The 24,216-nt window shown below is 46.5% G+C and overlaps 1 protein-coding gene across 1 annotated transcript in view; it reads right to left on the reverse strand.

Annotated features, from left to right (window-relative positions):
- Positions 1 to 488: 488 nt before the first annotated feature.
- LOC310668759 (centromere protein I-like) overlaps positions 489 to 24,216 on the reverse strand; it is a gene marked incomplete at both ends in the record, with an annotated part of 31,916 nt that continues 8,188 nt past the window's right edge. Inside the window, 4 exons of the mRNA XM_083422092.1 lie at positions 489 to 598; positions 697 to 814; positions 1,953 to 2,044; positions 2,449 to 2,566. Of these exons, the coding sequence (XP_083278218.1) occupies positions 489 to 598; positions 697 to 814; positions 1,953 to 2,044; positions 2,449 to 2,566 (438 nt within the window). The remainder of the gene's footprint in view (positions 599 to 696; positions 815 to 1,952; positions 2,045 to 2,448; positions 2,567 to 24,216) is intronic.

Here is a 24,216-nt window from a genome sequence, read left to right on the forward strand (position 1 = left end):
GGGGCTATCGCCCCCTGCTAGGGGGCGGGGCTCGGGCTCCCGCCCACAACCACTCCCCTCTCTTCCAGGGAGGAGAGTCTGTGTTATATGTGAAATAAGAATCATGGCTTATGGCAAACAGTTTGTAGCTATAGAAACCAGCTTCATAGCCCATTGTCTGAAGTGAGCTTGCTTGGTAACCACCATTGATTGTTGCAAGCTAGGATTCCTCGTTTGCGCATAGCACAAAGCAGAGATTCTGTACGTCCAATTAAGCCTCATTCAACTAGTTTACATACAACAAGAAATTCATCTGAGTCTGACAAGTATTTTGTCTCCTTCCTTTAACAAGGATAGCAATCCCAAACATATTCAAAGATTTGTCTTTTATCAACTGCAATGCACCTGGTATTTTGTTCCCAACTGTCAGTGGATGTTGAACCCTACTCTTGGGCATCTCAGACAAACATATTTCCTAGTTGTATGTCAGGGATCAAATTTGGTAATTCTTACATGCCAAAACAGGCATTCACTGGCCACTTTCCCTCCGTTACCTTACAACAAAGAGATGATATGGAAAAAAGCTTCAACAATGGCTGGTAGAGATAAGTCTTCATTTCTGAAAGGAAAAAAAAAAAAAAAAAAGGAACAGAGACTTTGAAGCAGGCCTGTCTGGACCACAAAGCAGGGTAAGATTGGTTAGGCTGCATCACATACCTGAGAAGCTGCTGGGAGAGATCCATCTCACCAGCTGCAGGACCTGTGACTGACAGCAGCAGCCATCCCAGAAGCGCAGACTCTTCCATAAGAATTCTTCGCAGGCCAAGAAACCCCTCTGAAAGGCACAACTGACTAAAGTTTCTTGAAAGCCAGCCCTTTTCATGCACCCAGCCTGACAGTGCTCTTCCATAGCAGAAAATACTTAAGAAGGCCAAGACAGATAACTTCTAAGAATGCAAGGGATAAGCTAGTGAAGCAGATTAGTTGGGCTGCCATCTTAAAAGTACTTTGCTAGGGATAGCAAAAGTTTCTAATAATTCAAGTGATCTTCTTTGGCCCAAGAGCCTCTACTGCTCCTCCTAAAAAGCAGATCCCAACTTACTTTTGTTCATGCCACTCTTTTCTGCTTCCCAGTTTGCCTTCTTCAGGAACCTGTCAGGGAAAGGGAGGCAGACAGAGACGGGGGGGGGGGGGCATGGAAACACTTACCGAGAGCCTAAAAAGCACTTTTCCAGCCAGTCCTCTGAATCGGAGACTGAAATTGGGAGTGGCCAGTCTGTTCCAGGAACTAGCTATTCCCAGAAGAGAGGAGATAAGAGCTGTTCCCTGTCTCGCTGGGCATGCTGGTCTAGAAAGCCACGTCACAAAAATTTAGAAGCGGCAACTGACTGAGCAACATGGAGGTGTTGTTTTTGGAGCTCCGGCGTGGGCTTGGATTTAGCAGTCATAAATCTACCAGACAGAAGTGGCTCGATGCCTGGAATGTTATCTCCTAACTAGTTAGGCAGCAAACACATCCGTCACAGAACCCTATTTCTTGACTGCACAGATTTAGGCTGTGTCACTCACCACCTGCCCCTGGATGCCCTCTCTGTTTCCTTCATCATGCAGCTCTTAGGGAAAAAACAAGGAGAGCTGCAATTTGGCCACCACTGTCCTTTGATAAGGAAGCCCACAGATGTGCAATTAATTTGGATAGCAACATGACTTTCAATAGAATAGTTTTTTACTCATGGTTTATTAGGGTTTTCACATTACTACAATAGAACAGTACAGCCCCTTCGTCTCTTCCCACCTCCCAGCTTCTCTCCCTCCTGTGCTTTTTTTAAAAAGCTACATTATTTTCATTTCTGACATACCATTATTTAACATCCTACTAACAGAATATTGATGTTTTAGTCAAGGCATAGAATGGTGGTGGACAAAAGACAATGTCCAAGGAATGATGGGATGAGAATCACATCTGAACTAACCTGCAAGAAACACTCTGCTTTGAAGACTTCCTCTAAGAAGACCTTGAAGTTCAATTCATCTTCCTGGTTCATCATCTTATACCAAGGGCATCCTGAATCATGAGACAAAGGGGTAAAACATTGTTTATCCTCCAAGTTCTTATTCTCTGACATCCCCAATTTTTCACCTTTGTATATAGTCTGCCACCCATTTTTCCTTGGCAGAGTTAAGGTACACTGAGATGGTGACCTGTGTCTGTGCAGTACCAAGTCAGATATTTGGAGGGGGGACGGACTCATAAGATGAAATGCTTCTCTGTACAAGAAAAATGTTCTGCAGATACAAAACAAGCATATTAGGTTAAAACTCAGCTCTCCAAGATCTACAATGCAGCAGATCAATCAATCATGTGAGCTCTCACATCTCAGACACAAGATTATCTCCGAGAGAACCAGGCCGTAGCCTAGATCTAAGGCATCAGTTTCTCCTATGTGGGAATCAAATTAGTCTCCCTACCTTCTTTTAATGTATGATCCATCCAGTAATGCATCCTCCTAAAGACTGATTTATCTTTGAGACTGAAGTAGTGGAGCAACAGAGGATTGCCTATCACCAAGCCTATTTGAGCTGAAGGCTGGAAGAGAAGCCAGAAGAAATTGTTCAGAAGGGAACACAAAAACTCAGACTTCCGGTGCTCCGCCACCATGAAAGCAAATCCCATGTTAGCGGATTCTGTTAACGTAAACCAGGACTAGATAGATAAGATCGATACAGTGGTACCTCGGGTTAAGTACTTAATTTGTTCGGGAGGTCCGTTCTTAACCTGAAGCACCACTTTAGCTAATGGGGCCTCCTGCTGCCGCTGCGCCACAGTGCCACAATTTCTGTTCTCATCCTAAAGCAAAGTTCTTAACCCGAGGTAATATTTCTGGGTTAGAGAAGTCTGTAACCTGAAGCGTATGTAACCCGAGGTGCCAATGTAATTTATTATGGCCAAAGACCAGCTCACATAACACAATAAAAACAGCATTCATAAAGACAAAATATACAATTAGAGCAGATTGCAGCAATAGCTCATGAGTTAAAATTGAGATATATACATACACCTGTACAACTGAGATTTGGGCTACCATAAAAAATGACATTGAGGCACCCCAAAGGGTGACTTCAGCTTTTCCCTAGTAAGCTATTTTATTCTAGAGGATGATCTTTGCCTACAAATCTGGGCACAGAATCTGGCTACCAGTCAGGTCGTCTTGTGATCTTTGCCTAAGAGGAGAGAATTACGTTTAGACTTGTCTGAAAGATCGGCAAGCCTCTTCAGCAAAGGATCAATGGTGTCTCTATGAATCCCAGCATAAAAAGGACATCTAAAAAATATATGTTCGGGGCTTCCTATTTCCCCTAATGGGCAGTGTCACGGGGCTGCCAGGGAACGCCCCGGAGCTGAGGGAGAGGGAGAAACAGGAGCCCGTAGAAGGCACAGGAGAAACAGGAGGAAAAGCAAGGGGGAGGGACTCAAGCGGCGAGAATGTTTCCTGATGCTGGAGAGCAGCAACACCACTCTACCAGTTCAGGCACAGAGGGAGAGGCTGTGCCCATTCTTTCAGCACAGGACAGGAGGGAGTTAAAGTGTAGGGAACAGAGGCGGTGCCTGGGACTTCCCAGGCTCCTCTGCTGGAAGAGGAGCTGAAAGCCCCCACTTCCTGGATCTGCTGCCGAGGACTCGGACGCATGAAGCATGTTCTGTAATCTGTTTATACTATGTAAATAAAGAATGTAAATATATCTCTGAGTGAGCAGAGGTATTTCTTGTGAAAGGCTTCCAGACCCATCACAGGCAGGAGCGAAGTCTCTGTGCTACAGGACTCTTCTATAGGAGCCTTCCAGAACCGGTGAGGGCAAGGCCGAGCTTCTAGCAAGAGTGAAAGCCCTTCTTGCATTTCTGGATGCGAAGAAATAGAGATATGTTGCTGGAGCGGCTATGTAACTCCCGTTTTCTATTATTTTATAATCGGGGACCCTTGTACAGTCCTGTTGTCTCTCTGTGTCCATGATTCTTTGCCTAACCACGGATCTAGCTTGGCCCAGGCCCATAGTTATGAGGGTTTGGTGAGGAAGGCCCAGTTTCTGAAGAGTGTTTAAGACTGCTGTCTGCCAGCCAGACTGAAACTGGTTGCTCAGAACCAATGGGGCTAGGGAGCAGTTTCAAAATTAGTCACTTATATATTGATGTTAGACTAATATGAGCTTCGACTTTCATCATCCCTGTTTCTAGTCTGACCCATGCATTTGAAACACATCTAGGAACTTGTAGAAGGGCTCCAAGGAGTTTGGATTGCACTCTTTCAAGAGGAATGAACGAGGAGGGAGGCAGGCCCAGAAACGATATGTAAAGAAGCTGTGGCAATGTTTTGGCTTTATATAATTTTAGTGCTGCAGGGACATAAAAAACCCCTTGAGTTCTAAAAAATTTAAGGATAGCATTTGCAGATATTTCTCCGGCACACCCATTTGAGTTCATATGAATGTTTTGATGGGATCTGTTAAGTGCCCTAGCTGGTTGCACCTGACTCTAAGGGCTGTATTTGAATGTACTACCTGAATTAAATATAGTAGCCTTCTATCAATGGTAGTGGCCCAAAGCTTGTCCCAGAGTCTGGTTCTAGGAACTGAGTCAAGGGCTGCTTTTAGATCAACAAAAGCTGCATATAGTGAGGCCTGCCCTCCTGAGTTATATTTTTCTATAAGGTGTTGTAACGTTAGGCAGTGATCTAGTGTGGACCTGCTGGGTCTAAATCCCACTTGTTCTGCTGCCAGAATGTCTTTATCCTCTAGCAACTCTGTGAATTTTTCCAGCAGGTGCTTTGTGTAAAGTTTGCTAATTACACTTAATAAGCTGATAGACCTGTAGTTCAATGGATCTCCTCTGTTGCCTTTTTTATAGAATAGAATGACTATGGCTGTTCCCCAGTCCCTTGGGATGCGGCAAGTATTGCCTATATTGTGGGATGTAAACACAGGAGTGAATGACAACATTCCTAGAATGTACATGTTAGAACATAGGGAGGGATGTCTGTCCAGCAAGCAGGTAAACTTCCTGGGGACGGACTTCCTCCGCATGTGACCAGAGGTGGGTGTGACCTCACCTGCGCAGGTAAATGATAAAAGCACAGGGCAGGCAGCCATTCTCTCTCTTGCCCCTCTTGCTCTCTTGCCTCTTCTCTCTCTCTGATCTTCATCTTCTGAAGGAGCAACATGCCCTCTTGGCTCTCAGCCAAGAGAGGACGGGACTATCTTGCTATAAGATAGATTCTGAATGTATGTAACCTTTTTAAAGCTGTCTGCCTTCTGGGATCATATTGTGAACAGAACGTGAGTAAACTCTTTTATACTTTTATAAAGACTGGGTTGTGTCTTGTATTTTAAGAGGGAACAAAAGGGGAAATTACCAGAGTAATTATTATAGAGGTTCTAGCGAACCTGTGCAAGCGTTACCGTTGCGAACTTAAAGGGGAATGTTATAAACTCTGCTGATATTTTGGGAACTTGTTAGCACAAGTTGGATAAAGATATAATTAGTCATTATATCCTCTCCTGCACCCCAGAACTTTCCCACATATATGAGTGAAAAGAGTGGCTAGGAAAGGGGCCTACCAGTCTGCCTATGATTTTAGCATTTCTGGAAGGATGCCATCAGGTCCAGGAGCTTTAGCCATTTTCAGTTGGTTTATATGTGATTTCACTTCTGTTTCCGAGACTGCCGGCCATTTAGCCAGCTGCTCTATTTCATGTTCCTGACTGGGATATTCAACATCCTCATACATAGCTTGAAAATAGGAGACCCAGTGGTCAGGTGGGATTTGTGTGGATAGAGGGGAAACAGCCTTGGGGGAGCCGGAGGTAACCAATTTCCAAAATAGTGACTGTTTTTTTCCCTTTGCCACGCTAATTAGATTCAACCAGCGTCTTTTGCTGTAGGCATATTTTTGGCGGGTTATTAGGGCTTTGTGTTTGCTTTTTTAAGAGAGGGGACAGAAAGATAGGCTTGTTGTCTAATAGCGTTCTCAGCTGTCTGGGCAGTTTTATAGGCAGTTTGTAACGTTTTCTTATTCAACGCTCATATTCAACAAGGGGATCTTCTGGATAGAGGTTGCTCCTGGAGCCCTTTGTAGGTGTATATGGTTTTTCAGAAGTTAAAATCTCTTTTAGTTGGATGTCAAGTGTGGGGGTCCATTTAGCTCGACATCCAGGGCACTCTAAAGCAGTAATCTCTGCAGGGTATATTGTTTTCAGAAAGATTGTCTTGTTTTTGAGGGATACCTGCAGGTGTAATAGGAAGTGATCCCCTTCTACATATGGGAGCACTTTTAATCTCTCAGTTTTTGCTACTAATTTACTATCAACCGATATAAAGTCAATTGTACTAGTTTTTGACCCTGACAGGAATGTATATTCCCCAGGGAATGTATAAACTTAGCTGCCTCGAAAATTTGAAAAGGCAGGCACTGGCGTAGTTTGAATATTGGTCCTTAGATAGCCTTGGGGTCTGGCAGGCTTCTGGGCTAGACGTCTTGGGAAACCCGACTTTGTACCTGTATTTGGCTGCTAAACTGGAGTCATCTGGCACTAGCCTTGTGTTTAGATCACCCACCAGCAGAACCTTTGCCCCTGGATAATCCGAAATCAGCAATTTAACAAAGGTTTCTAATCTTTTCCACTTGCTATCGATGTCAATATTTAAGCTAGTTGAAGGAATATAAACATTTATAAATAACACTTTACATCTTCCCTGTGATATAACTAAGGCCATTGCTAGTTGGTCTAGGGAAGGCAGCTCTTTACAGGTGGCATTTAGACATTGAGAAATCAAGATGCAAAGCCCCCCTTTTAGCCTCCCCAGGCCTCTGCCCGGGATGGCCCTAATTGCATAAGCATAAAAACCTTCCAGAGCTGGAGTTTCCGCAGCTCATGTCTCTTGAAGGGTGATGATGTTAAAGTTTTGGCAATAGAATGGAATACCTTAAGGTAAAGGTACCCCTGCCCGTACGTGCCAGTCTTGACAGACTCTAGGGTTGTGCGCCCATCTCACTCAAAGAGGCCGGGGGCCAGCGCTGTCCGAAGACACTTCCAGGTCACGTGGCCAGCGTGACATCGCTGCTCTGGCGAGCCAGAGCCGCACACGGAAACGCCGTTTACCTTCCCGCTAGTAAGCGGTCCCTATTTATCTACTTGCACCCGAGAGTGCTTTCGAACTGCTAGGTTGGCAGGCGCTGGGACCGAACAGCGGGAGCGCACCCCGCCGTGGGGATTCGAACCGCCGACCTTTCGATCGGCAAGTCCTAGGCACTGAGGCTTTTACCCACAGCGCCACCCACGTCCCATGGAATACCTTAGATTGAGATAAACATCTAGACCAACCAGCCACATTCCAGGAAAGGATATTTAGGGCATTGGCTGATTCTTGGATTTGGGGCACACTCAGAGATTTTCAGCCGTTGATTCTTTAGGGCGGTGGAGTCTGGCGTATTTGTAGGGAGGTGGGGTAGGATAGAAAAACCTTTTGTAGTAAGGACTGATTTGGTGTGTTTAGTTTCTCTGACTGTATCTCTGACTGTCCACCCACTGTATCTGTATTTCAATCTTCCGTCTGAATGGCATCTAGAGATCCTAGGTCATCCGCAAATATTGAGCTGTTCCCATTCACTGGCACCGCTAGTTGGAATTGGTGCATTATTGTTTGAGGTATTGAAGGGGGTGCTGGGGGCCCCATTTCCTCTGGGGTCAGGTACTGGCTTAATGTCCAATCTTCATTGGATAAGGGTTTTGTTGTGTGGTTTGCATAGTTGAATTCCAAAGGGGCAGGAAAGACTAGGAGAGGTATGGACTTTCTTATGGTTGATAATCTAGCAATTAGCTCATCATGGAACTGTTGAATTTGCTCAAGGGAGGCTATGAAGAACTGCTCATTCTCGTTGATGATATCTTTTTTTGTTTGTTTGTTCGAAAGAGGAGGATAAGGTTTTTTGAAGCTTAATCATCTGTTGGGGGACTTTGTCTGCTTCTGGCTGTGGCAGCTTGCAATTCTCAGCAGTGTTAGGTTTTGTTTTTAGTCTAACGAACTTGTGTGTTTCTATGAGTGGTGAAGGGTCACCAAAATCTTTGAAAAGACAGATCACCAACAGTCCAGCCCTTTGGAGCTTGTCTTTATTGGCTAAAATTTGTTTGGTTGTAGACCAGTCCCTAAAGGTCACCACTGCTGTATTTTGGACATTGTCAGATGAGAGAAATTTTACGTTGATAATATTTTTTGCTGAGACAAGGCCTCTAATGGCTAGGTCAATTTTCTTGAGAATAATGGCTCTCCATTGTGCAAGCATGGCGAAGCCTCTGTATTTGGAGAGGGGTAGGAAGACAAGTTTATGTCTGATTAGGATTAAATTCTGACTGTTTTGGGCTATTTTGTCATGAGCCTTTTTGGGTAGATTTGAGTATATATGTTTTCCTTGAGGAGTCTTGTAGGAAGTTGATTGCTTAGGTGTAAGGATATCAGGGGGTTACTCGAGAGCAATCAGGCAAATGCCTCCCTGGTCGGCTGTAAAGCCTCTTTATTGGTGCCAAAAACCCTTCACCATGCAGAGCGCCACTATTCCGTGGCTCGCTCATTCACTGGCAGAATCTGTGAGTGGGCGGTCCTTAAACCTTCCCCAGCAGAGTAGTTTCTTGACGCCCAATCTGCATCTCCCCTCTCGGCACGGAAGCCTACTGCGCAGGGAGGGGTGGGCAACGGAGGACCTCTCTCCTCCCCGCTTTGCCCAGGCAAGGTGTCCTGGCACCGCCTCACCTCCTCCAAGCCCTGAAGCTCCTCTCCACTGGAGGTGTGGTTACTCTCCTCCGCTGAGGAGGTGCTGCTTCCCACAATCTTTGGGGGCTCTCTGTAATCCATCTGGCTTTTTCCCTCTCGCCCCTGAGCCAATGGCAGTTCCCTGAAATTAGGATCTGGGATTTCCTTTAATTTTACTGAGACTCCACTAGGGGGTGATGTTTGTTCTACTAGGTTTTGAGGCCTAACCTCTTGATGCTTTTTTAATATGCTTGGGCTTTGGCTCTTATTTTGGGTTGTTGTACAGTGGTACCTCGGGTTAAGAACTTAATTTGTTCTGGAGGTCCGTTCTTAACCTGAAACTGTTCTTAACCTGAGACACCACTTTAGCTAATGGAACCTCCTGCTGCCGCCGCGCCGCCACCACGCAATTTCTGTTCTCATTCTGAAGCAAATTTCTTAACTCAAGGTACTATTTCTGGGTTAGCGGAGTCTGTAACCTGAAGCGTCTGTAACCTGAAGCGTCTGTAACCCGAGGTATCACTGTACTGGAGTGCTTTGTGTTTGAATTCTCCAACAGCTTAAATAACTTTGAGAAATTCATTTTTCCAGTATGAGAGGACAGCTTTGCCTTTCGGTGTCCCATTTTAACATTCTTAGATTTCTTCTTCTTGTGCATTGAACACTTTCCCTTTAAGGAAGATTTCTTGGGGGCAAGTAGTAGTTCTTCCTGGCCTGGTTTAGTTCTAGTTGTTTTTTTTCTATTTTCAGTGCTTGACTGGATTATGTTTCCATTTGGCTTGTTGTTGACTGCTTTATGGGGGCGGCAGTCTTCTTTTCTCCTAATTAGCTCAGTCAGGGAAATAAGCAGGCCCAAACATTCTGAGAGGAAAATTTTGATTGGCTCAAGTTCTTTGCTTATCTGTTGTCATGGTACTGCCAGAGAATGCCAGGGAGGAGCAGGAACAGGCAAAGGGAGGTGGGCAGGAAGTGGCGATTGAGGAAAGAGGGGAAAGCCAGGAGGCGGGAAGGCTCTCAGATGCTGACGCAGAGCCCCAGCACCGCACAGGAAGTTTTGGCACCAATAGTGTGAAAATGCCTATTCCGTCTGTCAAGAAGGAGAGAGTTAAAGAGAAGGGGGGAGAGGCATCACATGAAACTGACCTGCCTTTTCTGTTGGAGGAGAAGCCGGCATAGGCCACTCCCATAATCTGAACCGGAGGATTCGGATGCATGATTGTAATGCACTGCCTGTACATATGTAAAATAAAGAACTGTAAATATCTCTGAGTGAGCAGAGGTACTTATTGCAAAGAGCATTCACAAGCCATCGCATCTGTGCTGAGTATTCTTTCAGCAGATCTTTATACAGCCCTATCAGAATGTAGGGATAGTTGTCCATGTCCAAATATTGTGCTCTTGTGTTGTTCAGCCACTCCTCCGACTCAGTCAAGGGAGGGGATCTCGCCTTCTCTCCGGGCAGAGGCGATTGGGTGGGCTCGTTTGTCCTAGTTTCTGAGTTTCCTGATAGTGTCTCCTGCTCCGGTCAGGCCTCATGGACCTTGTTTTCTAAAGTTGCTTGTTGTAGCTCAGTTGCCAGATCAACTCCCTCCCCTCCTCCGTTTGCTTCCATATCTTTCCCATGCCAGGTACAGTCGACAGACCATTCGTGAGAGTGTAGGCTCTCCATGTTTCTTGTATCATCTGCTTTTGGTTTGAAATAGTATAAGATTTTGGCCTGCTTTTTCCGGGGGGGGGGGGGGTGTCTGCAACTTGTGTAAGAGAAATTCCCAGTTCTTTATAACTCTGTCTTGTGAGTACCATTCCCGGATTAGATTTGGGTTACTTTGCCCCATCCGTATATTTGAGGGCTTTGTTTGAAGGAAACTCAGAGCGTTGTAATTAGCCTCAAATAGTTTTAGATAACCTCAAGGAGTTTTGAATGGCTTCAGCAGGATTTCAAAGGGGCTTTAGAAGAGCCTCAAAGGAAGGGAGGATGTTTAAAATGCCGTCCGGCGACTCCCGGAGTCCTTATCTGCCTGGGATATAAACTTGTTTTCCGGGAGTGTGTCTTTTTTCTGTATTATTTTTTTAAAAGCTCCTACTCACTCTGCTGAGGCTCACAGGAGACTTGCTTCAGGTGCCACCTTCTTTTTGTACTGCAAACCAGGACTAATTGGAGGGTAATTGTCCTTGCAAGCCGCTCCCAGTGTTGGGGTGTGGGTGTGAGCTCCACACGCAGATCATCTGATACCTGGTTCCCGTCCCGAAATGGAAGGCGGGGAGCAGGAGACAGAGTGCAAAGCATTTTAAATGCCCTCTGATACAGTATCTTAGAAAGAAAAATTTGGATCTAATTTACAGACATGTGCTGGATTAATGGGACAAGATAACCTACTAAATGAATCAGCCACTGAGTGATAACATTTTGATTTGGAGAGAACTGAGGTATGATGGGGGAGGGGAGCCTTTACCCTTTCTTAATGTATTATGTTTGCTGCTTTGATGATTTGGCAGACCTCCTCCCAAATATTAATGGATTGATAAATGGCAGGAGATCAATGACAAGATAATATTTATGGATTACTATAAAAACAGGACTGTGCGAGAATATTGTTTTGATGGAAAGCTTTGATCTTTCACTGAACTGAAATTAAGACTATGCCTTTTGAAGATCTACCACAGCTCTGGCAGGACACCAGATCATTCAGGGATGGATGGGAAAGTTTAGTTGGAGACTTTCCCAGGGCTCTGGTGGGACGGCAGTCTTTTTTTTTAGTCTTCGACAAACAAAGATGGTATGTGTGACACAGTGAAAATCAGCCCCTGAAAGCAGAGCAGTGTGAGCCAGAGAAGCTGTATTTGAAGGATTACAACAGGAAAAATGAAGAAACAAAAGGGAAATAACAACAACAATCTTTATTACAGTCCAGAGACCCAACAAATCATTACAAATCAATACACAGTTCGTACAGCCTACCTCCAGGTTAATCAAGCATTTTGTTTAGAATATATGGCTCATTTGTTGTGGTTCGAGGACCCCAACCCCCCGTGTGGTGGAAATAAATACACAAGGACACGTGGTATAAGGTTTATGGGCAAGGAAAAGGCCACAACTTTATTGGTTACTGCAATGAAAAGGTATTGGCTTAGGCATTGGATGACCACAGCAGAGGGGTTGAACCACCAGTAGATGGAGACAGTTGATGCCGATCCAACTATAGGCTCACCCATGGTGTCACCGGGGGTCGTGCCATGGCCACCAGCCAAGCAGGCATCGGACAGAATACACGACCGCCAGATTCCTTTAACGGAATACCCAAATAGAAGGCGTAGGCGATGGGCACACCTAGCCTTCCCACACAGCGCAACACCCCAATCCAATGCCTAACCGCCACCCGAGCCGAAAAGGCTCGCCGCCAATACCTTCACAGCTGCAACCAATCCCTAACACTCCTGATAACGCTGTCCAACCATAAGTCATTCCCTTGATCCGTGAGGTGAACCCCGTCATCCCGGTATAAGGCCCTATCGCCAATCCGGATGTGGTCATGAATAATAACTTGGCCATACAAGAAGCGCACCCAGCGGGACACGGCCCGGTTCAGGACTTTCCTGGTTCTTTCAACGGCCATACAGCTCTGCGCACCACGCCAAACAGTTCTTTTCAGGAGGGAGGACCAGAACACCGTTGTTCCGGGGCACGAGGCGGAGGGAGTCTGGAAGTAGACACGATTTAACGTATATAGGTTTTATAAGCATTAGACTTCCAACGGCCCATCTCCTTAATCCTATCAGCTGGTAGGCCCAAGCACGCGGCTGTTGTGGCAGCGCAGATCCTGAACGAATGCACCGCGTAATCCCGCGAGGGTAAACCACAAGCGTCAATGGCCTTGCGGAGCACCCTTGAGAACTGGTGTCTTAACAGAGGAGATCCGTCCTCGTGGACCAGAAGTGGACCGGGACCGGGAGGGCGCAGGCGGAGGAAACGCCTGGTATCTTTGACCGGGCATGGCCCGGGCTCCGCCGATGCTGTAAGCTTTATTAGGACCCCCCTGCCAGCCTGATCTGTCTTTGACTGACGTATCCGCACTGTCATGCCTGCTTCAGACAAGTGGACGTCCTCCATCAGGAGCCCGCACGTTGACCCATTTCCAGCTGCCTCAGCCACCACCTCGCCCACCCGGAGGGCGCCGAAAAAGGCGATGGCAAAGGCCGCTGAAAAGAGTCTTGCCTCGAACTTGGACCAACAAACCGACTTTAGCTTTTCGCGTATCTGAAAGAGCAGCCCATATGAGATTGGTTTATGGCCCCTTACTCTGGACGGTTGCGATCTACCCCATCCCTCTATTGCTCTACGAATTAGAAAGTCACAGCAAGGGTCAGAGGCAAATGTCGCTTTGGCGAAAAAGCTGATGGCGGCTGTATGTATTTTTAAGGTTTTAGGTGCTCGCCCCAAGTCGTCAAGGTGGGCTAAGTATTGTAAAACGTCGTCGGTGGTAGGTGGCACGCTAGCAGGTAGCCCAGATACCCTGTCCCTGAAGCCCAGGAAATCGCACCAGGCCTTCTTGTAGGACCTAAGAGTGGAAGGCGCGATAGACGCTAATACTCCCTTGATCACTTTGCGTCTCCAATGCTCCACAGGTGCTCCGGAAAGGGTTCGGGCAACAGTTGAGCTCCAGGTGCTAGCGACCGGAAGCGGGACATCTGAAATCGAGACAAAGCATCAGCAATGTTATTATCTACTCCGGGTACAAATTTAGCTGAAAAGATTATATTGTACTCAAGGCACCGGAGGACGAAAGATCGGAGGAAGGCGGAGACCCTTGCCGATTTTGATGATTGCCTCGCCAAAATTTTTACCACTGCCTGATTGTCAGATCTGAAGCACACCTGGCGATTTCGGAACTCCTCTGTCCAGATGTGTACCGCTACTGCTATAGGGAAGAACTCGAGAAAAGTAAGGTCACGAGTGATGGCGGTACCCTGCCAGCTCGCTGGCCACTGCTGAGCGCACCAACGTCCCCTGAAATACACGCCGAAGCCTAGGGATCCTGCTGCGTCGGATTGGACCTGGAAGTCTGAGGACAGATTAATAACATCCTGCCACAAGGAGACCCCATTATAGCGCTCCAGGAACATCGCCCAAACCTCCAAGTCCGACTTGATTGACTTGGGAAGTCGGACCCTGTGATGCGGGATCATCTAAATAGTGTGTGACCCCGGAAGAATTTGTCCTAAACCTCAAGGCCCAGTCCAGAAAGGTGCTGAATGACTCGAATGCCGAGCAGGCGACCGAGCAACCCATCGGCATGGCCCTATCCACGTAATACTGTCCCCTGAATTTGAAACCCAATAACCAAAAATCCTTGGGGTGAACCGGCAGGAGGCGGAAAGCCGATTCAATATCACATTTTGCTAAAAGGGCTCCCTGGCCGAAACTCCTAATTAACTTAACCGCTTGATCGAAGGTGGCATATTTAACTGAGCAAAACTCTGGTGGAATGGCGTCGTTCACTGATCCACCCTTAGGGTATGACAAGTTGTGGATGAGGCGAAATTCGCCAGGGGTCTTTTTGGGCACTATGCCCAATGGGGATATGTGCAGATTTGGGATGGGAGGTTTTTCAAAAGGGCCCGCAACCCGACCCGCGGTCACTTCTTTGGCGATCTTCTTTTCCGCGACTTCCGGTCTCTCCCTAACTGATTTTTGGTTGGGAGAGTCCCTGGACATTAAAGGGCCCACAACCGGAATACGAAACCCTGTTGAAAAACCATCCCAAAGGTATGATGCTGCCGTTTTGTCGGGATAATGTGCTAGCAATTCGTGAAGGGGTGCTAATTTAATAGGGGGAAAAGCCAGTTCCAGCCTTACCTCACCTTCTGTTCCCGGACCCGGGGGCTCCCCTGGAACTGGTATGATGGAACCCCCGGCCTCCGCGAAAGGGCTGTTTGCCCCCTTTAAAACAAGTCGCCACAGGGTGGGCCCCGGTGCACCTCTCGCACTCGTGAGGGTATTTGCATGCCACCCTTTGGCATGATCCCTTATTATACTCCCAACACACCCTGCGTCTGAAATCCCTTCTAGGGTCTGCCCTGGCTACCCGGAAAGAGTCACCCTGCCTTTTCTCAACATATGGTCCCACCGCGATCGACCAAATACCATTTTCAATCTGATCCCAGCGTGCGGTTGGAATCCTAGAGACCTTTCTACGGAATTTTTTGTCGTAACTTATAGCAGCTGCCTCCCCCGAAAGGGCATACGCGGTACGGATATGGGAAAGGTAAGCGACTAAATGGACCACCCTCTTGGGATAAGCGGAGACTATTGTTCCCATGAAGGCCTGGAAGCCGTCTAGCCAATTCTCAAAAGTTCTTGGCACAGAGGGGTACTTACTCTTCCTCTTGCCGTGCGAAGGCCTCCTTTCCCCTCTACCTAACTCCGCCAGTGGAGGAACTAGCTTGAACATATCCACGAATTCCCCGTTTAAAATTTTTGAGCGCAATTTGGGTGAGAGATGATCCCCAGGGATCACATCAGAAGTTGAATAAGTGGAGGCAGCAGAATCTTTTACCAAGGCCCCATCCTTCCACTCCTGGGTACCTCCAAACTTCTTTCTGTGAGAGTTGGCCCTCCTGGATATGGCCCAATCAGGGAGACCTGAGATCTCCTCCCCTTTTCCCCAATAGGATCCCAAGGACGCGTCACTATCGTAATCTGATGTGGAGCTACCTGTCTCATCATCGGTGTCACTCTTTTTAGACTTGGTCCTTCTGCAGGTGTGCTTCTTCTTTTCGCGTCTTTTGCCTGCTGGCTTCTCCTTGGGTAACCCGCCGGACGTCTCCTCCACGTCCTGCAGCTCTTCCTCCTCCGTCGATGAAGTTGGCTCTGGTCGCTGCACCCTAGACCGCCTGACCTGCACGCGATTGGTAGAGCTAGACAAAGAGACATTATCAGCACGGGCGGACTTATTGGACGCCTTACCCCCACGGCAACGAGACGTGGAAGCTGATGTCTGAGCCTGCGATCTGGTCCGCACCGGCTCCACCCTGCCGATCACGCCCACCCTTGCCAGTTGTGAATCGCTAAAGAGGGCGGCCGAAGTGCTAGGAAGTTCCTCATTGTGAGAAGATCGGGGGCTCTCCGGAACCACTTGCGTATCCGGGATGGCGTCAGGGGAAGACGGGGGGCTGGGGTTCTCCTCCGGGAAGCGTTGTTCGTAGTCATCTATAAAAGACCTGAAAGCTTGGAGGAAATGAGAGATAGGTTTTTGATTGCTGCTCTTTCCTTGTGGTCTCCCAGATGACTTTGCCACTGCACTGCGTGCGGCCTCGGGCGCGCGCTTCCTTTTTGGAGCCATGGGACAAATACCACACGTAAGGTGGCTTACTGTTATTATTGTTCAATGCTTGTTAATGCTTACTATTGTTGCTATTAAGATACACTAGATATTGTATATCTATCTATCTATTCACCTATCTATCTCTCTAACTATCTATCCAGAATGTGTATAGATATACGGGTGTGTGTGTTTTGAAGCGAGTGTGTGAATATGTGTGGGCGTGCCAAATATCTAAATATATGTATATATATGTCAATGTGTGTGTGTGTGTTAATTTGTTATTAATCAAATAGCTTTATATTATTTATTTATTTATTTATTTATAAATCTATATTATTATTGTTATTGTAGTATATACCTCCGCTTATTGCACCGCAAGGTTGATTTCAAATTGCGTGCCTAAATAAAATAATTTGTAAAGATTTCCCAGAAATGAAATAAAATGTGAAAGCAACCACAATAACAGATGTAAACTCCTATCTATCCACTAAATTCAGCTGTAGTGATTGAAGGGTCTACTTTAAATTAAATCGTACAGGTCTTCTTCAAGTGAACTGTAACTCAGCAAGAATCAGTAACAATTGAACTTAAAATTGCCCCTTCTACTTATTATTATTAATTATAATTATAGGATACACCTAAAACCTAAGCAATTCAGATGGACTCTCACAACCATGAACTGGATATCGGACACCACAATGTGAAATCAATAACAAATATCAATAACAAAGGCTATATATAACCAATAATACTATCAGATGCACAACAAAAATTCCTATCAAATATCAGAAGAACAGCCTGCAGGTACTCCCCAGTGCGTAGCAAATAAGAATCAAATTAAATAACAAGGTTAGTAATCAATCGCTGAACAACTCTATGTCGGAACCTGCAATGACTATAGTGTAGCTAGTGCCCACCAATAGTTAAAAAGAAGCTTTGATTGAGGAGAGGGGGGTGGGGATGGTAAATTTCAACAATAATGCAGGTACTCCCCAATGCGTAACAAATTAAAATCAAATAAATAACAAGGCTCGTTGATTGAGGAGAGGGGGGGTGGGTTTTGTAAATTTCAACAATAATGCAGGTATTATGAGCTATAGAAGACCGATTGCCCTACGCTGCAGCGATCTTCGGTCTCCAAGTGATGTCCTGAACTGCTCCCCCCCCCCCCCCGCCTGGCCACGTGGCCCTTCCCGAAATAGCAGCAGAAACCCTCGAAATTAAATTGGAAAACTCGTGCCGAAATTAGCCAAGGGCAACAAATACTCTGCTAAAGCAAGGCGATCGACTAGCAAAAGGCAGGAAAATTATCCCCACCGAAGCGGGGTCAAAAGACCAGAGAAGGACAGGGGGGGGTGGAAAGGGGGGAGGGAGGGTACTGGCGCTTCTGCTGCCGAACAAGAATGGCTGAGCGACCACAGCAGGGAAAAGGTGTTCAGAGTTCCCAGGAGCAGACAAAGCCTGAACCACGTGGACGAAGCCTCAACAAGGTAAAAGCGATGTAAACCAAGCAGCACCTTTCTACCCCACAAAACAGACACAACACCCTAAAGACCAAAGACAATTTTTACAGCAAGCAGACAAATTACCCCTCAAGGTCCAATAAAGCAAGAGGCACAAAGAGGAGGTGCCTCGTACGGAGACAGAGGGGCGTCTACCCCCCAACTTTTAGGGCGGTGGATACACGGCCGCGAGGAAGGGGAGGCACGAGGGTACGAAGCATGGGAAGGGCCCCCCCCAGCTGCAATAAAATCAAGCGCCTCACAAGGCACTAGCAAGGTGACTCGCTTCCACGCACGTGGCGGCGACAAGAGCGAAGGTCTAATGCAGGGGGGGGGGGAGGTACCAAGGCACGGGTTTAAGGTATAAAGCACAAGAGTTCAAGGTACAATGCAGGAGGGGGGGAGGTACAAAGGCACGGGGTTTTGAAGGTATAAAGCCCGAGAGTTCAAGGCACGGGGAATGTGAGCCTCCAGCCCAATCAACCACCTCACGCTCAAACAGCCAGTCCCTTTCACACACACTCAAATATCCAGTCCCCACACACGAGCCGCAGACCAACACACGCGACGAACACAAGAAAGGAACCCAAAGTCAAACTCGGAACTTGGCGACGCACCCGCGGCCGTCCCCTTAAAAGCAAGCTTAGCGCAAAGTAAATAGGCAAAGCTAGGAACCCCCTCCCCACAACGCGAAATACTTTCCTGGCTTCCCTTCAGACGGCGGATGGTCCAGCTGGCTCTCGAAGCTCTTGACTCTCGAAGAAGCGATGAAGAAAGAGGCCGAGGAGGGGCCGGCGCCTGAAGATATAGGGCAGCTAGGCACGCCCCCGTTACGGGTGGCTCCAGGTGGGAGCCGCCCCCTGGGCGTGGGGTGCTGGCCAGGTGAACAGGAAGGGGCAGGGGCTCCCGCCCCTGCGTGGGCGGGGGGTCGGGCTCCCGCCCACAACCACTCCCCTCCCTTCCAGGGAGGAGAGTCTTTCTTGCAACCACCGATAAAAACTTTGCCACTGCTAACGTTCTCGCTTTTGTCCGGTCTTCCAGTAGGAACCTGACATAGTGATCCTCTGATTTTCCTGGGAAAGGTACCAGCAAGGGTAGTATCAGTTCAGCCCTGGCCTGCTCATATTTTGCACAATGCAACAAAATATGATTTATGGAATCAATGTCTTGAGCACACGAGCAAAGTCTGTCCTGGTAGGGAACTCCTCTCAGCCTACCATCCAACACTGCAGAGGGAAAGACATTTAGTCTGGCTTTGGTGAAAAGCCTTCGGTAGTTAGGTACTGTCAGGTTTTTGATGTAAGATGTTAACTTAAAGACATACCCATATTGTACTCCTACTGCCAGCGGACTACAGACTGCGTGTGATCGAGATCGCAAGTCACTGTGTGCATTGTCCCATAATCTTTGCTTTAAAACCTTTTGGGCGCCTTCATAACCCAGGTAATACAGTTGGGAGGGAGACAGACCAATTGAGGTGGCTTTTTTAGCCATGGTTTTCTGCCATTTGCTGACAAATTCCTCATTGGTCAAATGTTGGTACAGACCCTTCCCTAGATTAAACACTGAAATCCTGAGCCAATGTTTTAGGGCAGCCCACCACGCTTTAGTTGAAATTGGGCATTCACCAGCTTCTAACAGAAGTACAGCGTTGGGGATGCAGTTAGGTACCTGCAGCAGAGATCGTATAAATTTTGCCTGAAAGCCATCTAGTTTTGGCAGGTCCCCATTATTCCAGACATTTGCTGCATACAGGAGTTGGGAAACGGGCTTTGCGTTGAAAACCCTTAAGGCTGCTGGAACATATTTGCCGCCCTATGTGAAGAATCATCTATGTATGGCTAGCTATGTAATCTCCTTTTGAAGGGAGGTTTGCCAATGGTGTTTCCAAGAACCTGTATGATGGAATGTGAGCCCTAGGTAACTGAAGTATTTTACCTGTTCAAGGTTATGGCCATCCAGGACCCATTTAGACTGGGAGAATCTTCTTTCGAAGACTAAAATTTTAGATTTTTCATAATTAATGGATAAACCATTTCCAGAACAGTAATCAGAAAATTTCCTCAACAGATAATTCAAACCCGGTCTGGAATGTGAGATGATGGCCGCATCATCAGCATATAACAACAGAGGGGTCCTTCTCATTCCTATTTTTGGAATGTGTCCATCTGGGTCCATTAAGTTCTCTTCTAGGTCATTTAAGAATAGACAAAACAATGTGGGGGCCAAAATAGAATCATAGAATCATAGAATCATAGAATCATAGAATCATAGAGTTGGAAGAGACCACAAGGGCCATCGAGTCCAACCCCCTGCCAAGCAGGAAACACCATCAGAGCACTCCTGACATATGGTTGTCAAGCCTCCGCTTAAAGACCTCCAAAGAAGGAGACTCCACCACACTCCTTGGCAGCAAATTCCACTGTCGAACAGCTCTTACTGTCAGGAAGTTCTTCCTAATGTTTAGGTGGAATCTTCTTTCTTGTAGTTTGGATCCATTGCTCCGTGTCCGCTTCTCTGGAGCAGCAGAAAACAACCTTTCTCCCTCCTCTATGTGACATCCTTTTATATATTTGAACATGGCTATCATATCCCCCCTTAACCTCCTCTTCTCCAGGCTAAACATGCCCAGCTCCCTTAGCCGTTCCTCATAAGGCATCGTTTCCAGGCCTTTGACCATTTTGGTTGCCCTCCTCTGTACACGTTCCAGTTTGTCAGTGTCCTTCTTGAACTGTGGTGCCCAGAACTGGACACAGTACTCCAGGTGAGGTCTGACCAGAGCAGAATACAGTGGCACTATAACTTCCCTTGATCTAGATGCTATACTCCTATTGATGCAGCCCAGAATTGCATTGGCTTTTTTAGCTGCCGCGTCACACTGTTGGCTCATGTCAAGTTTGTGGTCAACCAAGACCCCTAGATCCTTTTCACATGTACTGCTCTCAAGCCAGGTGTCACCCATCTTGTATTTGTGCCTCTCATTTTTTTTGCCCAAGTGCAATACTTTACATTTCTCCCTGTTAAAATTCATCTTGTTTGTTTTGGCCCAGTTCTCTAATCTGTCAAGGTCATTTTGAAGTGTGATCCTGTCCTCTGGGGTGTTAGCCACCCCTCCCAGTTTGGTGTCATCTGCAAATTTGATCAGGATGCCCTTGAGTCCATCATCCAAGTCGTTGATAAAGATGTTGAATAAGACCGGGCCCAAGACAGAACCCTGTGGCACCCCACTAGTCACTCTTCTCCAGGATGAAGAGGAACCATTGATGAGCACCCTTTGGGTCCGGTCAGTCAGCCAGTTACAAATCCACTGAGTGGTAGCATAGTCAAGACCGCATTTTACCAGCTTCTTTACAAGAATATCATGGGGCACCTTGTCAAATGCCTTGCTGAAATCAAGGTAGGCTATATCCACTGCGTTCCCTTCATCTACCAGGCTTGTAATTCTGTCAAAAAACGAGATCAGGTTAGTCTGACACGACTTATTTTTCAGAAATCCATGCTGACTATTGGTGATCACAGCATTCCTTTCTAGGTGCTCACAGATTGTTTGCTTGATGATCTGCTCCAGAATCTTCCCTGGTATTGATGTCAGACTGACTGGGCGGTAATTATTTGGGTCCTCTCTTTTCCCCTTTTTGAAAATAGGGACAACATTTGCCCTCCTCCAGTCTGCTGGGACTTCGCCTGTTCTCCAGGAATTCTCAAAGATGATTGCCAGTGGTTCTGAGATCACATCTGCCAGTTCTTTTAATACTCTTGGATGCAGTTCATCTGGCCCTGGAGACTTGAATACATCTAAACTAGCCAAGTATTCTTGTACTATCTCCTTAGTTATTCTGGGCTGTGTTTTCTCTACTGAATCATTTGCTCCAAATTCTTCAGGTCGGGCATTGTTTTCTTTATCGGAGAAGACTGAGGCAAAGAAGGCATTGAAGAGTTCAGCCCTTTCTGTGTCCCCTGTTTGCATTTCACCATCTTCTCCTCTGAGTGACCCCACTGTTTCTTTGTTCTTCCTTTTGCTACGAACATACCCATAAAAGCCTTTTTTGTTGCTTTTAACCTCTCTAGCAAGCCTGAGTTCATTCTGTGCTTTAGCTTTTCTGACTTTGTGTCTACACGTGCTGGCTATTTCTTTGAATTCCTCTTTGGTGGTTTCGCCCCTTTTTCATTTTTTTTACACATCCTTTTTTAATCTTAACTCAGTTAAAAGTTCTTTAGATAGCCACCCTGGCTTCTTTAGGCACCTTCCATGTTTCCGTCTCATTGGTATTGCCTGAAGTTGTGCTTTTACTATCTCCCTCTTAACAAACTCCCAGCCATCATGAACTCCCTTTCCATTTAGTATTACTGTCCATGGGATCTCACCCAGCACTTCCCTAAGTTTTATGAAGTCGGCTTTCTTAAAGTCAAGAAATTGAGTCCTAGTATGCTTGGCTGCTCCTTTCCGTTGTATAGTAAACTTCAGAAGAGCATGATCACTTGCGCCTAATGATCCTTCCACTTCTACCCATTAACCAGGTCATCAACATTGGTTAGGACCAGATCTAAAATGGCTGTTCCTCTTGTTGCTTCTCCCACTTTCTGGACAATGAAGTTGTCTGCAAGGCCAGTGAGGAATCTGTTTGACCTTATGCTCTTGGCTGAGTTTGACATCCAACAAATATCCGGGTAATTGAAGTCCCCCATTACTACTATCTCCCTTCCTTTTGCATGCTTGGCCATCTGTTCCAGGAAGGCATCATCTATGTCCTCCGTTTGGCTTGGGGATCTATAGTAAACTCCCACAATGAGGTCACTGTTATTCTTCTCTCCCTTAATTTTGACCCAAATGCTCTCACTTTGGCTTTGAGGTTCTAAATCTTGGATCTCTTCACAGGTATACACATCCCTGACATATAACGCCACTCCTCCTCCTTTCTTGTCTGGTCTGTTCCTCTGAAATAGATTGTATCCCTCCATTTTTACATTCCAATCGTGGGACTTATCCCACCAGGTTTCAGTGATGCCTATTATGTCATATTTAGTTTGCTGTACCAAGAGCTCAAGCTCATCTTGTTTATTTCCCATGCTTTGTGCATTAGTGTACAGACATTGAAGTCCATTAGTCATTCCCCCGTGTCTCTTATTTAAGGATTTTTTCCTCCCACCACTAGGTCTGCTTGCTGTTTGCTCCATTTGGTCTATGACATTTGGATGATCATCTTCATCAATTGATAGACTCCTACCTTCAGGAGCACTGTCTCCCTCCCCCACATTAGTCAGTTTAAAGCCCTCCTGATGAGGTTTCTGAGTTTTTTGGCAAAAACATTCCTCCCAACCGTTGTGAGGTGCAGCCCATCGCTTGCCAGAAGTCCATCTTCAAGAAACTGCAGTCCGTGATCTAAGAATCCAAGCCGTTCCTGTTTACACCATTTGCGAAGCCAGCTGTTTACTTCCACTATTTTCCCCTCTCTCCCTGGGCCACGTCGTTCAACTGGGAGGACAGATGAGATGACGATTTGTGCATTTAATTGCTTCAATTTCCTGCCCAGAGCCTCATAGTCTCTTTTGATATTCTGGAGGCTATTGCTTGCAGTGTCATTGGTTCCCACATGAACCAAGAGGAAGGGGTATTTGTCAGTGGGTTTTATGATTCCTGGTAGTCGTTCAGTTACATCTTGGATCTTAGCCCCGGGGAGACAGCACACTTCCCGAGACATCTTGGCAGGCCCACAGATCACTGCTTCTGTTCCCCTCAGTAGGGAATCCCCTATCACCACTACACGCCTCCTCTTAGGTTTGGTCGGGGTTCTTCCTGTCTCACTCCCCTAGTCATCTCGATGCTGTTCGATAGCTGTCCCTGTCGACCACATCGGACCTGCAGTTTGGTTCCATTGTACAGGGCTTTTATGAGAAAGAGAAGTCATTTGTCCTGCAAAATCAGACTTAATTTGGACCATAGCTGGGATCTGGGGATGGAGTCAAATGCTGATTTCAGATCCATAAAGGCCATGAAGAGTTTACCCTGTAGAGGCCTGGTATACTTCTCGGCTAGGAAGGACAGCATTAGACAGTGGTCTGTTGTTGAATGGTTCTCACGAAAAGCTGTCTGGGCTTCAGATAGTATATTATGTTCATTTAGAAAAGTTGTCAGTTTGCTACTGAGGAAATGGGCACACAGCTTCCCAATTATTGAGAGCAGGCTAATTGGCCTATAATTGGAAGGTACATTTGGGTGGCCTCTCTTAAAAGATTGGAACTACTATAGCATGTTTCCAGCTATATGGTACCTTACCCAAGTTATTTATTACCCTAAAGAGTGCTGCCAGAAGCGGAGCCCACCAGTGCTGGTTTGATGTAATCAACTCTGCTGGGATAAAGTCTTTCCCCGGAGCCTTTCCACTCTTCAGATTCCCAATTAAGGTATGGACTTCCTCCACAGTAACCGGCCTCCAATTAGGGAGCAGTGACAATTCTGCCCTGTCATCATCCTGGAAGCTGGAAGGGAGGTTTGGATTTTCCATAAATATATTTCTGAAGTGATTCTCCCAAACCTGAGCTGGAATGACACAGCTGGGGGCTGAGGAACTATTTTTCATTGAGTCGGAGACCAGTTGTCAAAAGAGTTTAGTTTCAT

This window comes from Podarcis tiliguerta (genome assembly GCF_965153285.1).
Source record: "Podarcis tiliguerta genome assembly, chromosome: W".
NCBI classification, from domain to species: Eukaryota; Metazoa; Chordata; class Lepidosauria; order Squamata; family Lacertidae; genus Podarcis; species Podarcis tiliguerta.